The 15,450-nt window shown below is 38.9% G+C and overlaps 1 protein-coding gene across 3 annotated transcripts in view; it reads left to right on the plus strand.

Moving 5' to 3' along the window:
• Window positions 1-15,450, plus strand: part of Mon2 (MON2 homolog, regulator of endosome-to-Golgi trafficking) — an 82,162-nt gene that overhangs the window by 6,052 nt on the left and 60,660 nt on the right. For all 3 annotated transcript variants that reach the window (XM_050163864.1, XM_050163862.1, XM_050163863.1), the window contains exons 2-5: window positions 2,750-2,813; window positions 9,171-9,298; window positions 9,710-9,841; window positions 14,647-14,776. In XM_050163864.1, coding sequence (XP_050019821.1) covers window positions 2,750-2,813; window positions 9,171-9,298; window positions 9,710-9,841; window positions 14,647-14,776 — 454 coding nt within the window. The remainder of the gene's footprint in view (window positions 1-2,749; window positions 2,814-9,170; window positions 9,299-9,709; window positions 9,842-14,646; window positions 14,777-15,450) is intronic.

Consider the following 15,450-nt stretch of genomic DNA (forward strand, 5'->3'; position numbering starts at 1 on the left):
TTTTTTTTTTTTTTTTTTTTTTGGTTTCGATGTGGTAATTCTTTTATAAGCACATTGTCAGTTGGGAGATATTTAATATCTTTTGAGCACTCCCAAGTGTGTATTTGACTTTGGGTCATTTACCTGACATGAAGAAAGTGCTCAGGGCATCCCCATCCTTCGTCTGTGTCTTATAAATACACTGTAGTATCTAAGTTGACAGAAGTTAAACTTCACCTTTTTTTCTTAGCTTTCATTTCAGTGTTGTGGTCTATGAATGATTAATTTGGAATTTTGAAATTTTTGTTCTAATTTTAGATTATTTTTCTCATGAGTTGCAAAAGATAAATTTGTTAAAAGCAGAAGCATGAGTTTTTGAGTTTTTGTGATAGGAAGCAACATTTAAAGCCACTTGTTTACTTTTGGTATTTTAAACAGACTCATGTATCTCAGACTGGCCTTGAGCTTACTGTGTAGGCCAAGCTGCTCTTGAACTCCTGACCCTCTTTCTTCTATCTCCCTCTGATGGGATTATAGACTTGTGCCATCATGCCTGACTTACAAACCTTAAAGAAATTAATCTGTTGTAGTTGTAGTGATTGGCATGTTCATCCTTCCATAATGGACATTGTTGTCCTTCCTTCATTGGTAGTCTACAATCTTCACACAGTACCATCCAGATTTAGATGAACTAATTAATTCCTAGCTACTGAGTGCTTTGGTTTGCTTAATCTAGTTTGAATCATCTCCACTTTGGGACTGGAGAAATGGCTCAGTGGTTAAGAGCACTTGTTGGTCTTGCAGAGAACTCAGGTTTGGTTCCCAGCACCCACATGGTAGTTCACTACCATCTGTAATTCTGGTTCCAGGGTTCCAGCACCCTCTTCTGACTACTGTAGGTATTGAGCCTTCACATGATGCACATATATAGATGCAGGCAAAGCACTCACACAATTTAAAGGGAAATTCCATTCCTCTCTCTGCTTCTCAACTCACACAATGCTAATGCGTCCTTCTGGTTAAGGGGGGGGGGGCTTCTCAACTCACATGTGCTAATGTGTACTCCTAGTTAAAGGAGAGGCTTCTTCATCAAAATCTGTTGAGACTCTCTTCTTTCCAGATAGTGCCATAGGAATTCTGAGGTATTAAATTTTTATTGCTAAGTTGGAGACAGCTTGAGGATGAGCCTGTCATATATCAGACCAGACCCAAGACGAGAATGACAGAGAAATGAACTAGATCTAGTAGCCTCGTGAATCTGTGGGTCATAGTTCTTAGGATTCTTCTTGTAGTGAGGCAGTAAATTCTTTCCTCTTTCCCACCTTTTAAGTGAGTTTGAATTTTTACACTATGTTAGCTTTTCATTTAAAAACCCTTATTATGTAACTACGTATATAAAAGGGGGTGTGGTAAGCATTACTAATATACTAGACCAAAGCAACAGATACAGTTTGAATTTGAATTTTTACACTATGTTAGCTTTTCATTTAGAAACCTTTATTATGTAGCTACATATTTAAAAGGGGATGTGGTAAGCGTTACTAATATAAGGGCTTATACTAGACCAAAGCAACAGATAGAGTAACATGAATGGGTAAGGCATTCCCAGTTGTAGTCCCTGGAACTGGAGTTACAGATGATTTTGTTGAACCCAGGTCCTTTGCAAGAATAGCCATTGCTCTCATCTCTCCAGTCCTATTTTGTTGTTTTGTTTTGAGCTAGTGTCTCACTTACAGCCTGACCTGGCTCAGAACAGGCATTCATTCTCCCTCAGTTTTCCAGTTTAGTGTAGGATTAGCCACCACCCCCAGCCAGAGATCCTCTGTTACACCTCTAGGTAATAGTGTGAGGAGATGGAGACCCGTCTCTGGAACCTCATTTTTTACAGGAATCTCTAGATTAGGAAGCCTATGCTAGGGTTAGTGTGGCATGAAGTAAGACTACCATAGTTGGGGTCAGGGCACCTTGTTATATGTGTTTTGCAATCAACATTTTTAGTAAAAATTTCTAGCAACACATGTTGTCAATGAGGATAATACTTCCAAGTGCTTTGTCAGGTAATAATTTAGTTGTAAAAAATGGGGAATGATGAAGTAAGTCTAATATTAATATCTAAAACAACAAATAGGGTTTTTTGATGATTCCTTGAATTTAGGGATGATTTTTTTCTTTTTCCCTTTTCATGTGTGTGTGTGTGTGTGTGTGTGTGTGTGTGATGTTCATGTATGCTCATGATCTGAATTTTGATTATAGCACCCCATTGGGTGTCTCACAAGCACTTGTAACTCCAGCTCCGAGTTATTTCCTTTGGCCTCTATGGTTTCCCAGAAACACACACATATAAATAAAATAAATCTTTAAAATATAGAAGAGGAAAAAAGAGGATTGACCCCTATTCAAGACAGTACTTGATTTTGGGGCTTTGCAGTTTGAGGTAGAGAGAGGGGAGGTTTGTGCAAAGAGGGGAAGAAGAATCTTGTTCTTCTCATTGGTTTTGTTTGTTTTATTGTCTGAATGTAGAAATCTGTACAGTGCTCAGTGTTCCAGGTTTGCCTAAGGAAGAGGGGGCATCAGGTGAAGTGCAGTTTGCATGTCAGCAATCCAGGTGATCGAATTTTGTTATGTTTTATGCATGTCCCAGTACTAGACTTCTAGTGTTTTAAGAATAAAGATGATAGTGACTATTCATGCTTTTAATTTTGTGTTTATTTTCCCACCATAATTTATGTTTATAGTAAGTTTTATTTTCTAATTATTTTTGTTCCTACAGGCTGCTGAATCTGGAATAATAAAAGTAAAAACAATAGCTGCAAGAAACACCGAAATTTTGGCAGGTAATTTTTTTGCATATAAATTCAATAATTAGTGTAAAGTTTACTAATAGTTAGAAAGCTGTCGGGGTTTTGTAATATCATCTTCCTGTGCCCTAATATGTTCTTGATAACACAGGACATGTGACTGTCCCTAAATTGTGAACTGGTTATATTTCCCAGAGGTGAACACTATGGCACATACCTTTAATCCAACACTGGGAGGCAGAAGCAGGCCAATGTCAGTTCAAGACCAACCTGGTCTACAGAGTGAGTTCCAGGACAGCCATGACTGCACAGAGAAACCCTGTTTAAAAAGCCTAAATAAATAAATAAAAATTTAAATAAATAAAAATTCCTCACAATGAAGGCCTAAAAGCTACCAGTTCTGTAGAGTGAAGAATTTTCTTTTTTCCTTTTTCGTTTTTTTGAATTTATTGAATTATTGAATTATTATGTATACAGTGTTCTGACTGCCTGTATCCTTGCAGGCCAGAAGAGCTCATTATAAGTGGTTGTGAGCCACCCATGTGGGTGCTGGGAATTGAACTCAGGACCTCTGGAAGAGCAGCCAGTGCTCTTAACTGCTGAGCCCTCTCTCCAGGCCCTGTGACGAATTTTCTTCCTCCTCTTTGCTTTCTCCCCACCTTTACTACTCAGCTGACACACTTTACCCGATATCAAGTATTCACTTACTGTTTTTGCACTGTATTGATTGACAAGTTGGTTCTTAACTCGTCTTTCAGAATGTTTCTATGGTGTGATTGAGGCAGTTTATGAAGTAATGGTGTGTACGTAAGTGGTGACATCATTCTGAGTCCTGGACCAAGGCCATCATCATGAGGCAGAAGAACAAGAGCACAAGGGTTGGCCTGTTCTTTGTTTTCAGGTCTTTATTGGACTTGGGTTTCAGGAGGGATTTCGAGCTTCTCTGTGACATGGCTTCCCTTCTCCCATTTGCTCTTTCCTCCTCTCTAGGCCCTTCTGTCTTTGCCACAGTCATGCGCACGGATGAGGTGGGGACTGAATGTCTCATCGGACAGTGTCATTGTCTGACTTGGTGTCTCCGCAGAGTAGGATGTAGAGGTTAAGGTGCCTGCTGAATCCGGGGTGTTTGCAGAGTGCCACCTGCTATTTCAGGGTTTCCACGCTGGCTCTCTGCCCCCTCCAGTGCTTCCTATTCCACCAATGCTTACTTCCTGAGGCCTGCTGCCTTCCAGTTCTCTCAGTGCCTTTCCTCTCAGCAAGCACATGAGAAGACAGTCTTGGTTACACGGTTTAAATATTATACTCTGTAACATAAACTTGAATTTAAAACATTAAGAATTCCTAATTTGGAGATGTCAGCCCATTACAAAAAAATAAAGACCTTGGGCAAGAGTAGATCTCCTTTAGACTTCTCAGCTTGACTTGTCATTATGGTTAGTTTTCCTAACTTGTATCTTTCTCCCATAGTTTCTCCCTTGTTATTTAACAGTTTGTCTAGAACACCAAATAGTTTAATGACTCTCACAGTAGTGTGTGTGTGTGTGTGTGTGTGTGTGTGTGTGTGTGTAGAGGGGGTAGAAATGTGGAAGGTAAATGCAAATGTGTGTGTTTGGGGCTAGAAGAATAGGCAAGCAGGTTTTGAGGGGTGCATGTTGGGTGGGCTGAGGAAGTGCATGCTTAAAGTGCATGACCTGGAGACTTACTCCAGTTAACCAGAGTATCACTGTGAAGTATTTACCTTTGCTAATATCATTGCTTATGTTACAGTAACAAATCCCTGGTTAGTCTCCAACAATAGTTTTCATTGGTCTTATAGCTGATAAAAGAACTTCAGAGAATCACTATGTACTCTAGTATTCGATACAGAGCGAAATATCTAATTAGTTAAGCTTAAGGAAGAATAAGAAATTTTAGAGTCATTGAGATAGCTACGTGGGTTAAGGTTGTTTCTCCATACTTGAGGAATTTGGTTCAATTCATGGGACCCACATGGTGAAAGGAAAGAACCAATTATTGCAGGTTCTATTCTTACTTCTATATGTGTGCTATGACATGGGTACACACACACAATTATAAATGAATAAATAAATAAATGCAATACAATTTTTAAAGAATAAATTTTAATATGTAGTTGGATTATTGATTTCATTGTAACATATGTAGCCATATTTCATGTCACAAATCTTTATACTTTAATCTCCATGTTCTCTAGGGCCGTCTATTTAAGGAGATATATTGGCATTTAAACTTCACCTTAGCATTTTTAAACTATGTATTATTTATTGTAGCAGTTGATACATATATATATATGTATATATATATATATGATACATATATATATATATATATATATAGAGAGAGAGAGAGAGAGAGAGAGACAGCTATCTTGTTGTTTTGAAATCAAAGGCTCTTATTTTGGTCAGTATATAGTTTCTAAGTTATCTAGTTCAGAATACAGCCAATATTGAGAAATTTTTTAATATTTTATTTCCATGGGAAGTTTTTATTTCTTTATAAACCTTGAGATTATGGGATACTAATTTTGCCCTGCAACAAATGACTGAGGACATGTCAGTGAGCCAGGATGCTGTCTTGTTGTCTGTCTCTTTACGTTAGAGACCATGAAGAGTGTGGTACAGCTAGAATTCGGATCACCAAGCCCACACTTAAGGATGCTCAGCACCTTTGGAGTCAGTGTCCTTCCTTAGCTCCAGGGGAAGACAACTGACCTTTCAGGGTCAGTCTTTGCCCCACATCCCTGCTCATTTTTTAACATCCTCTTTTAATGTTTACTTCTCTTTGTTTTCACTGCTGTCATGAATGCTGACATGAGTGGAAATGCTCTGCCAGGTAATGTCAGCACCGGTCAGATACGTAGATCTCTATCTCCTCCTCCTTAGAGCTGGGAACGCGAGATCACAAGGCTCTTCAGTTATGAAGCCAAATGCCTAAATCTTACACCCGACTGCTGTATGATACAAGTTATTTATTATTGTAGATTACAAGCTACTAGAAATCGAGAAGGCATGTGTAACCTAAAAATTATATAGTCTGTTTTTAGTGTGTATTTTTAGCAGGAAAATCTAAGAAGTGTTAATATCTTTAAAAGTTACATATTTAACTCTTAACCCAAACCCTAATGGCTATATCTATTGTGGCTGCTTTCAACTACTGTCAGTGTACATGTAGAAACGTAATCATTATCTGTGATTCGTGTTCTGTTCTCACAGTGTTTCCTTATCTTTTCCTGTCTACATAGCCTTAATAACCAACAGTCTCTAAGTAGCAATGAGTAAATACACTTCAGAATTTTTTTATGACATAGAAAGTAATTTATCTGTTTGTTTTTAGTATAGTTTTATCAATATATGTATTTTTGATATCTTAAAAGGTTTTTATTTTTTATTTTATGTGTATAAATGTCTTACCTGCATGTATGTCTATGTGTCATGTGTATACCTGATGCCCAGGAAGACCAGAAGTGGGCATTGGATCCCCTGGAACTGGAGTTACAGGCACTTGTGAGCCATCATGTGGGGAACTGAACTAGAGTCTTAACTGTTGGCTATCTTGTCAGCCTATACTTGTTTAATAGCTATAGACTAGAGCTATAAAGAAATTCTGTCTCAAAAAAAAAATCTAAGAAATGACAGCATGCAGTGAGCATTGTTGGAGGATGAGCAAATGGGCAAAGCAGGTGATCTTGGATAGCCAGAAGCCACCCTGTGAAGTCCCTTCTTCCTCAGCTTAGGACCGGCCCCTCCTGTCTCAGGCAGCTCTCTCTGCAGATACTTCAGAGATAGCAATCCATTCATGCTTATCCATGCTTCTTGCAACAGCCTCATTGTTCTCAACCATGGGAAACCGTTCCTTAGCAGATTTGGTTAATTGGAACAACCTTTAAGATGGGAACATGGATCTAATCTACATGGGAAGTAGAAAAAGACAAGTTCTCCTGAGTAAATTGGGAGCATGGGGACCATGGGAGAGGGTTGAAGGGGAGGGGAGCATAGTCTTGATGAGGAAGCAATTGTAGAAGAGTCACAGGAGAAGGAAAGATGGCTATTGAACCTCACCTGTAGTCTCTACTTACTGGTATCATTCATCCATTGACTCCTCCAAATTTTTTCTTTGCCAGAAACTTTCCCTTCTCAGATCATGTACTTTCTAAAAGTAAAGCCAACACCTGATTCTTTCTTAGACTGTTATTATTTAACACATTACCTGGGAATACTAAGTCTTCCCTTAATGTAGGTGTCAAGTTGTATCATGTAATGTAAGTGGGTCTCTTAAAATTGCCTCTAGTGTGGTAGATTTGTGTTTGGTTGGTTGGTTTTGTTTTTTTGATACAGGGTTTCTCTGTGTATGAAATTCTCAAAGACTTAAAGTGAAAGAATATCAAACTAAAATTCATTTGGTAGGATACATACATATTATAAAAATACTGTTATATAATGGGTAAGTGTCAAAAATACTAAGTTAAACAGGAATTAAAAACTAACCAAAATTTGCGGGTAAATGGATGAAAACTAGAAAAAATTATACTGCAAGAAGTAACCTAGGTTTAGAAAGACAATGCCACATGTTCTATCTCTCATGGATCCTAGCTTCAAGTCTTTAGATTTGTGTGTTTAACCTGAGGTGTCTCTATAAGGCAGTGGTTCTCAGCCTTACTAACGCTGCGACCCTTTAATATAGTTCTCATGTTGTGGTGACCCCCCCAACCATAAAACTATTTTGTTGCTACGTCATAACTGTAATTTTTCTACTATTAGGAACTGTAATGTAAATATCTGTTTTCTGGTGGCTTTAGGCAACTCCTGTGAAAGGTTATTCGACCCGTAGGTTGAGAATTGCTCGTGTAAGGAAACTAAAAAAAAAGGGTCCGTTTGGGTAGAGGTTAGGGAGGGAGGACAGCGGAACATAGATGGCAGGTGAAGAATTTGAAGAATGGGCTGCAAGCAGGAATAGGACACGGGGGAGGAAAGAGATCAGGGTTGACCAGAACTAAGGATGCATGAACCCATATGGAAACTTACTGTGTATAAGGCAATTAAAAAATATCATGAGAGAGTTAGAAGGGAGATAATCTTGAATGTCTAGGTAATGTTGGCTTCTAAAAGCACAGGGTTATTAAATAAAAACCCCAGAGCCAGGTGTGAGAATCCTCCTTATGAGTTGTTTGTCAGGGAGTCCCCGGGGGCACCCAAAACAATACTGGCTCTTGCCACTGCTTTTGGTTGCCCAGGAGCTAGTTGATAAGACCTGATGGTGGATGCGATGTATGAATGAAGCTTCTCTTCTGGCTAGCTACCATTGTGCTGGAAGGTGCTGTATAGGCTGCTGGGGAAGAAAAGTAACCAGTGGTCTCCTCCTAGCTGAGACTCCTACCGTCTGCAATGCCAGTCTTCTAGGCAGGCTGTGCTAACTGTGTAATAGGGTTCAACTGTTAAGGGTGAAATTGACTCTTTGATTTTGAGGCCTGCTCCATACCGTACGAGGGAATTCATATGTGGTACCACAAACACCACAAGAAAAAAAAAAAAAAACAAAGGCTGGGGTGGTTTTTCTATTTTCAATAGTGATTATGAATGACCTTTTCCCAAGTTTTCTTGAGAAAACACTTCTGACTCAGATATACACGTAGTTAGTTAGTTGGTGAGCTTTAGTTCCTTGAAAACAGCTGCCAGACTCGTAGCTTAACATTCTCTTTACTCAGAATTCCATGCCATTTAATTTCTCTGAATGTGACAAACTTGTTTTCTCTTTTTTTTGCCTTTAAGCAAGTTTTTAATTTCATGTTATAAATGTAATTGCTTAATTGAATTCAGTTGTATAAATTCTAAGTTGCATTTTTGTTGCTACTTTAAAACTTCTAGAGTTGGTAGAAGTTAAATTAAGATTTGGAATAAAAGTTTTCGTATTCAAGTAACTAATTTAAAATGCTCTTTCCATAATAAGAATAATAATGCTATTATTTAAAAATGTGTTTATTTCTTGAGGAAATTAGAGCTACAAACATTTACAGCATATACAAATAATCTAGAGTGCCAAAAAATCTATAGAGGACTTTGTGTGCATATCATTTTAATAATTTTTTCTGCTCTATCTGTACAACATGAAGAAATGACAATTTCTGAACTTGTGAGGATCCATGTCCTCAAAGAGTACATAGCAGATGGGGGAAGGCCCCCCAAATTCCATGTAGAGAAAGTCTGGGAAGCCTGTGAGTGAAAGGAATTTACTATCTGGAGTTCTTGAATTCTTACCACTTGTTTCTATTTGGATGTTTAATTTACATCAAAACAGTTGTAATAGGTTGTAAATATGTAGACAAATATTCCTAATTATCAGTAGATCCAGTAATTTACCTTACATGTTTTCTGAATAAAGCATTGAAAGAGAACAGCTCTGAAGTCGTGCAGCCTTTCCTAATGGGGTGTGGGACCAAGGAGCCAAAGATCACTCAGCTGTGTCTGGCCGCCATCCAGAGACTCATGTCACATGAGGTGGTGTCTGAGGTAGGATGAAGATTTTACCCGAACCGTATCAGTAGCTTGCATGGGGAAGAGTGAAGCACATCTGCTGTTTACTGTGAAGCAGGGTTATGAAAGCAAAGTAATTTAAAAATAAAGTTAGCATTCAAGATTAAATAGATTTCATTGAGTTACTTGTCATCTAAGAAGGCATATTTCTGTGGTACAGGTGCTGATGTTAGCATCAAGCCAATTTTCAGTGTCATAGAATAGTTATTTAATATAATTCATATTTTAAAATGTAGATTGTCTGAATTGGTGATATATTGCTCATAAATGTAAGTATTTTGTTTGTATCTAATTTGATGATGGAAAGTAAGAATGATATTTCTATGAATATATTCTCCATCATCTCTCAGATCTGAGTTGACTCTGTGCTCCATCTCTGACCCGCAGACTGCTGCTGGAAACATAATTAACATGCTTTGGCAGCTGATGGAAAATAGCCTTGAAGAGCTGAAGCTGCTTCAGACAGTTCTGGTTCTCCTCACGACCAACACAGTAGTTCATGATGAGGCACTATCCAAGGTAAGAAACATATTTAATTGGTATTAATAATGCTTTGAGGTAGTGTTTGAATAAGCTGATTAAAAGAGAAAAGCCTAGTTCTTTGGGACAAAGACCAACTAACTTCTGTGCAGTTACTGTGATGATCAACACTGGGCATTCGTAGCTGTTCGTGCCTCCACATTAGAGGACGTCAGGTTAGGTTGCCACTCCTTAGTTATGAGTAGTGGGTGGAAGAAGAGTAGAAAATGTAGAGCAGGTGGAGAAGGAAGTAAGGGGAAGGAAAGTGCCTTGAGTCCTGTTGGCTTGAGTATTTCTCTGTAATTGCTCCTCGATTCCTCCTGTGTTGAAGCTAATTTGCATGTATGCATTATGTAAATTAACTTTTCTCTTTAAGTGGCCAAAAACTTCTTTGAACATTTAAACTGGGTGAACTTTCATAGCTGGATTTTATTTCTTCACTTTTCCCACCCTCTTTGGAATATTAATAATTCTATTATATAATCAGCTCTTGAAGTTCTTAAATCATGAAATATTTCTGTTGAACAGAAAGCAACCAAAGTACAGTTGTCAGCTGATGCTTTATTCTCAGAGGAGCATTTTGCACTTGTTTGCTTTGATTGACCTGGAACTTGCTATATAGATCAGACTGGCCTCAAACTTACGGATATCTGCCTGCCTCTGCCTCCCCAGTGCTGGGATTCCAGGCATGTGCCACTACGCCCAACTTTGTTTTGGGTTTCCAGTAGTTTCATCATAATTTTTGTGCTTTTAAAGATGGATAGTTTATAGGAGAAGTATGCAGTCTCATGTATAAGATCTCAAGTTGATTTGTATGTTCATCTCTTCTAGCTCTTCTAACTTGGTGTTCTTAGAGCATATTGAAGATACACCTAACTGCAACTATTTTGTTCTTCTAGGCTCCTGTCTGCTAAGTAGAGATTTTATATTTACTTTTTTTGTGGGTCTTTTTTTATTACTGATTTTATTGAGCTATACATTTTTCTCTGCTCCCCTTCCCCTTCAACCCTCTCCCATGGTCCCCATGCTCCCAATTTACTCAGGAGATCTTGTCTTTTTCTACTTTCCATGTACATTAGATTCATGTACATCTCTCTTAAGGTCCTCGTTGTCTAGGTTCTCTGGGATTATGAATTATAGGCTGGTTTCTTTGCTTTATGTCTCAAAGCCACTTATGAGTGAGTACATATGATATTTGTATTTCTGGATTTGGGTTACCTCTCTCAATATCATGTTTTGTAGATCCATCCATTTGCATTTCAAGATGTCATTATTTTTTTTCTGCTGTATAGTACTCCACCATGTAAATGTACCACATTTTCCTTATCCATTCTTCAGTTGAGGGGCATTTAGGTTATTTCCAGATTCTGGCTATGACAAACAATGCTGCTATGAGCATAGTTGAGCACATGTCCTTGTGGCACGATTGAGCATCCTTTGGATATATACCTAAAAGTGGTATTATTGGGTCTTGAGGAAGGCTGTTTCCTAATTTTCAGAGAAATTGCCCCACTGACATCCAAAGGGGTTGTACCAGCTTGCATTCCCACCAGCAATGCAGAAGTGTTCCCTTTTCCCCACAACCTCTCCAGCATAGGTTGTCATCAGTGTTTTTGATCTTGGCCATTCTGACAGGTATAAGATAGAATCTCAGAGTTGTTTTGATTTGTATTTCCCTGATGGCTAAGAATGTTGAAATTTCCTTAAGTGTCTTTTAGCCATTTTAGATTCCTCTGTTGAGAGTTCTCTGTTTAGGTCTTTACTCCATTTTTTATTGGATTATTTGTTCTTTTGATGACCAATTTCTTGAGTTCTTTGTATATTTTGGAGATCAGACCTCTGTCTGATGTGGGGTTAGTGAAGATCTTTTCCCATTCTGTAGGCTACTGTTTTGTATTGTTGACTGTGTCCTTTGCTTTACAGAAACTTTTCAGTTTCAGGAGGTCCCTTTTAATTAATTGTTTCTCTCAGTGTCTGTGCTACTGGGGTTATATTTAGGAAATGGTCTCCTGTGCCAATGCATTCAAGTGTACTTCCCACTTTCTCTTCTGTGAAGTTCAGTGTGGTTGGTTTTATGTTGAGGTCTTTGATCCATTTGGACTTGAGTTTTATGCATGGTGGTAGATATGGATCTATTTTTATTCTTATACAGGTTGATAACTAGTTATGCCAGTATCACTTGTTAAATATGCTTTTTTTTCATTTTTATATATGCTTTTTTATGCACAGTTCCATCTGGTTTCTTGAGCATGAGGACCTGAGTTGAGTCCCTCCCTCCCTCCTATGTGAAAAGCTGGGTGTGGTGGCCCATGAGTCAGTGTGGAAACTCACAGCAGGATCCCTTGGTGTCCTCATTAGGTTTCTTTTGCTATGATAAACACCATGACCAAAAGCAGCTTGGGGAGGAACAGGTTTATTTCAGCTAACAGGTTATAGTCCATCATCAAAGGAAGCTGAAGGCAGGAACTGAGCAGATCATGGAGGAATGTTGTTTACTGGCTTGCTCCCTACTATGCCTTGCTCAGCTTTCTTTTTCATGTGACAATCCCCAGTGTGCTGGTACACATAAACCATTAATCAAGAAAGTACCTCACAGTCACGCCTACTGGCCAGTACGATGGAGGCAATTCCTCAGTTGAGGTTCCCTCCCTAGCTTGTGTTCAGTTTAAAAACACCAATCAGCACACCAAGGATCATTGGTAAGCCAGTCTAGACTAGTAGGCAAGTTCCAATGAGAAACCCACTCAAAAACAAGATACACGGTACTGGCTTTCACACAGTCATACACACTGCATGCACCTGAACCCAGACACATGCATGTGCATGCACGCATATCACACACACACACACACACACACACACACACACACACACACACACACACACACATACACGTAAGTATAGGATAGTATGCTACCTTATTGGAAATGAAATATTTGCTAACAAAATTCAAGTACAAAGATATACTACAAAATTGATCAACTAAACGCTTCTGTGTAGCAACACAATGTACTTTAAAGTTGAAATATAGAGTGATAATGCTGTTTAAGGCCATGTCATTTAAAATTTGAATGTAAGAGCACTGGAGAGATGAGTCAGTGGTTAAAGTGCTAGTTGTGCTGGGCGGTGGTGGCGCACGCCTTTAATCCTGGAACTTGGGAGGCAGAGGCAGGCGAAGGTCTGTGAATTCTAGGATAGCCAAGGTTATGCAGAGAAACCTTGTCCTGAAAAACCAAAATAAGAAGGAAAAAAAAAAGAAATAAAAGAGTACGAGTTGCTTTTGCAGAGGCCCTGGGTTTCGTATCCAGCCCCTCTCTGACCCCAGGGACCAGGCATCCAGGCAGTGTACTTACATGTTGGCAAAGCATTCCAACACATAAAATGAAAATAAATATTTTAACACTTTTGATATAAGTTGATAAAGCACAGCATTTCATATTTTCCAAGAATGGCATATTTTCAAACTATTAAACTTTTAGATCTTCGTGAGATTGCTGTACATAACCATTTCTTAGAATTTGGATTTTATGGTCCATGAAATAAGTCACAGAGTACATAGAGGAAGGCAGTCACAGGCATCTGACAAAGGGCACACATGTTCTTCTAAAGAACTTTGACAAAATAACTGAAGAATTGACAGGCTCAGTGACAAGCAGACACTTGGGAGAGGCTCCTTATCTTCGTATTTGCTGGTGCAATGAGAACTAAAATCATACAGTGTTATCATAGCCATTACGACAGTTACACTCTGCAAATGCCACCAATCCAAATATTGCTGAGGATGGAATAGTTCTGAGATTGCACACACAGACTAGCAAATTGTACCTTAGAAAAATGGCAGTTTCTTTAAAAAAAAAAAAAAAGTAAGCCTGCATTACCCTGTGACCTAGCCATGCCGTTCCTAGGTATTTATTCAGTGTGAGTGAAAATGGCTGTCTCCACAGACCTGCATTTGAATATTCACAGCAGCCTCAGTCAGAGCAGCACTAAACTGAAAACTATCCAGATGTCCTTCAACAGATAAATGGTTAAGTGTAGCCGTACGGCGGAATCTCCTCAGTAATAAAAGGGAAACTCATACCGATACACAGGACAGCACACATGCACATTCCATGAATAGGGTTCTAAATGAAAGAAGCAAGACATAAACCATAATACACGAATCTTTATATGAAATTGTAGAAAATGCTGAATGGTCAACAGTGAAAAAAAAATCAATTATCCATGGCTCAAGGAGAGGAAGAACTGGATGTAGAGGAAGGAAATGGTGGGCGTGAGAAAATGTGCACCATGGTTATGTTCATTTCGGTCAGGCAGAGCTCATGAAAATATATACCTTTAAGGGATACAACTTAGTCTGTAGAGTCTTCTTAATAATAAAGCCAATTTTTATTTATTTATTTTGGTCTTTTGAGACAGGGTTTCTCTATAGCTTTGGAGCCTGTCCGGGAACTAGCTCTAGTAGACCAGGCTGGCCATGAACTCACAGAGATCCGCCTGCCTCTGCCTCCCGAGTGCTGGAACTAAGGCGTGTGCCACCGCCACCTGGCTGCATGATATACTTTAAAACACATTAAATGAACCATATTTGGAAAGACATATTTCAAACTTTTGTCTAATTTTACATAGCTATGTATTTACTGAGACTGAAATTATTTTGAAATCAGAATTTTTTTAGTTTTATTTTATAAAAAGGTAGGATTTTTAATGACTAACTGAAACAAATTATTTTACTTGTGGCTTATCTAATAGGCTAATATCCATGCTCTTCAGTTTGGCTTCACACTAAGGAACTTTTTTTCTAGGCGATTGTTCTTTGTTTTCGACTCCACTTCACAAAGGACAATATCACAAACAACACAGCTGCTGCTACAGTACGGCAGGTGGTAACCGTCGTCTTCGAGAGGATGGTGGCCGAAGACGAGCGGCACAGCGGTAAAGTGGTGACATCGCTTCCTTCTTGTTTGTGAGCGGGGTCGTGGATACGAGATTTAATTTTCATTCATTTTTAGCTTTTACTCTGTGAACTAGTAATGTCCCAAAGCTAGAAAGTCTACCCTGTGTATCCTGTGGAGACGAATGTGCTGGTGCACATCTGTAACCCTAGCTCCACAGGACCTCAGGCTTGAGGCCAGCGAGATACAGTCTCAACACTTGAAAACTTCTACACACATGTACGTGCATAGATATAAACACACGTATGTATGTGTATGTGTGTATCTGCATGTATGTTCATATGTGATGAGTTCCTTTACTTGTTTGCTAACTTGGCAGATATCCTGCCAAATGCAGCTCAAGGAAGGGAGGGTTTATCCCGGTTTATCATTGGGGGGTACAGCTCATGGTGGCAGGAAGGTCGCTGCAGCAGGCGGGGAAGGTAAGCACACTGCACTCCAGGCATGAATGGGATCCCAGCTTATGGAATGGTGCAGCTCACATTTATGATGGGTTTCCCTAATCTAGACAGTCCCTCACAGATGTGCCCTGGAATGTGCTTCTCAATCTTGTCAGGTTAGCGACTGACATTAACCATATCAGGTGTAGTATATATGTGCACACAAACATGTGTAACACATATGTACACATATACACATTACTATGTGACACTT

This window comes from Alexandromys fortis, unplaced genomic scaffold (genome assembly GCF_014885135.2).
Source record: "Alexandromys fortis isolate MF-2015 unplaced genomic scaffold, M_Fortis_MF-2015_v1.1 scaffold_125, whole genome shotgun sequence".
Lineage (NCBI taxonomy): Eukaryota > Metazoa > Chordata > Mammalia > Rodentia > Cricetidae > Alexandromys > Alexandromys fortis.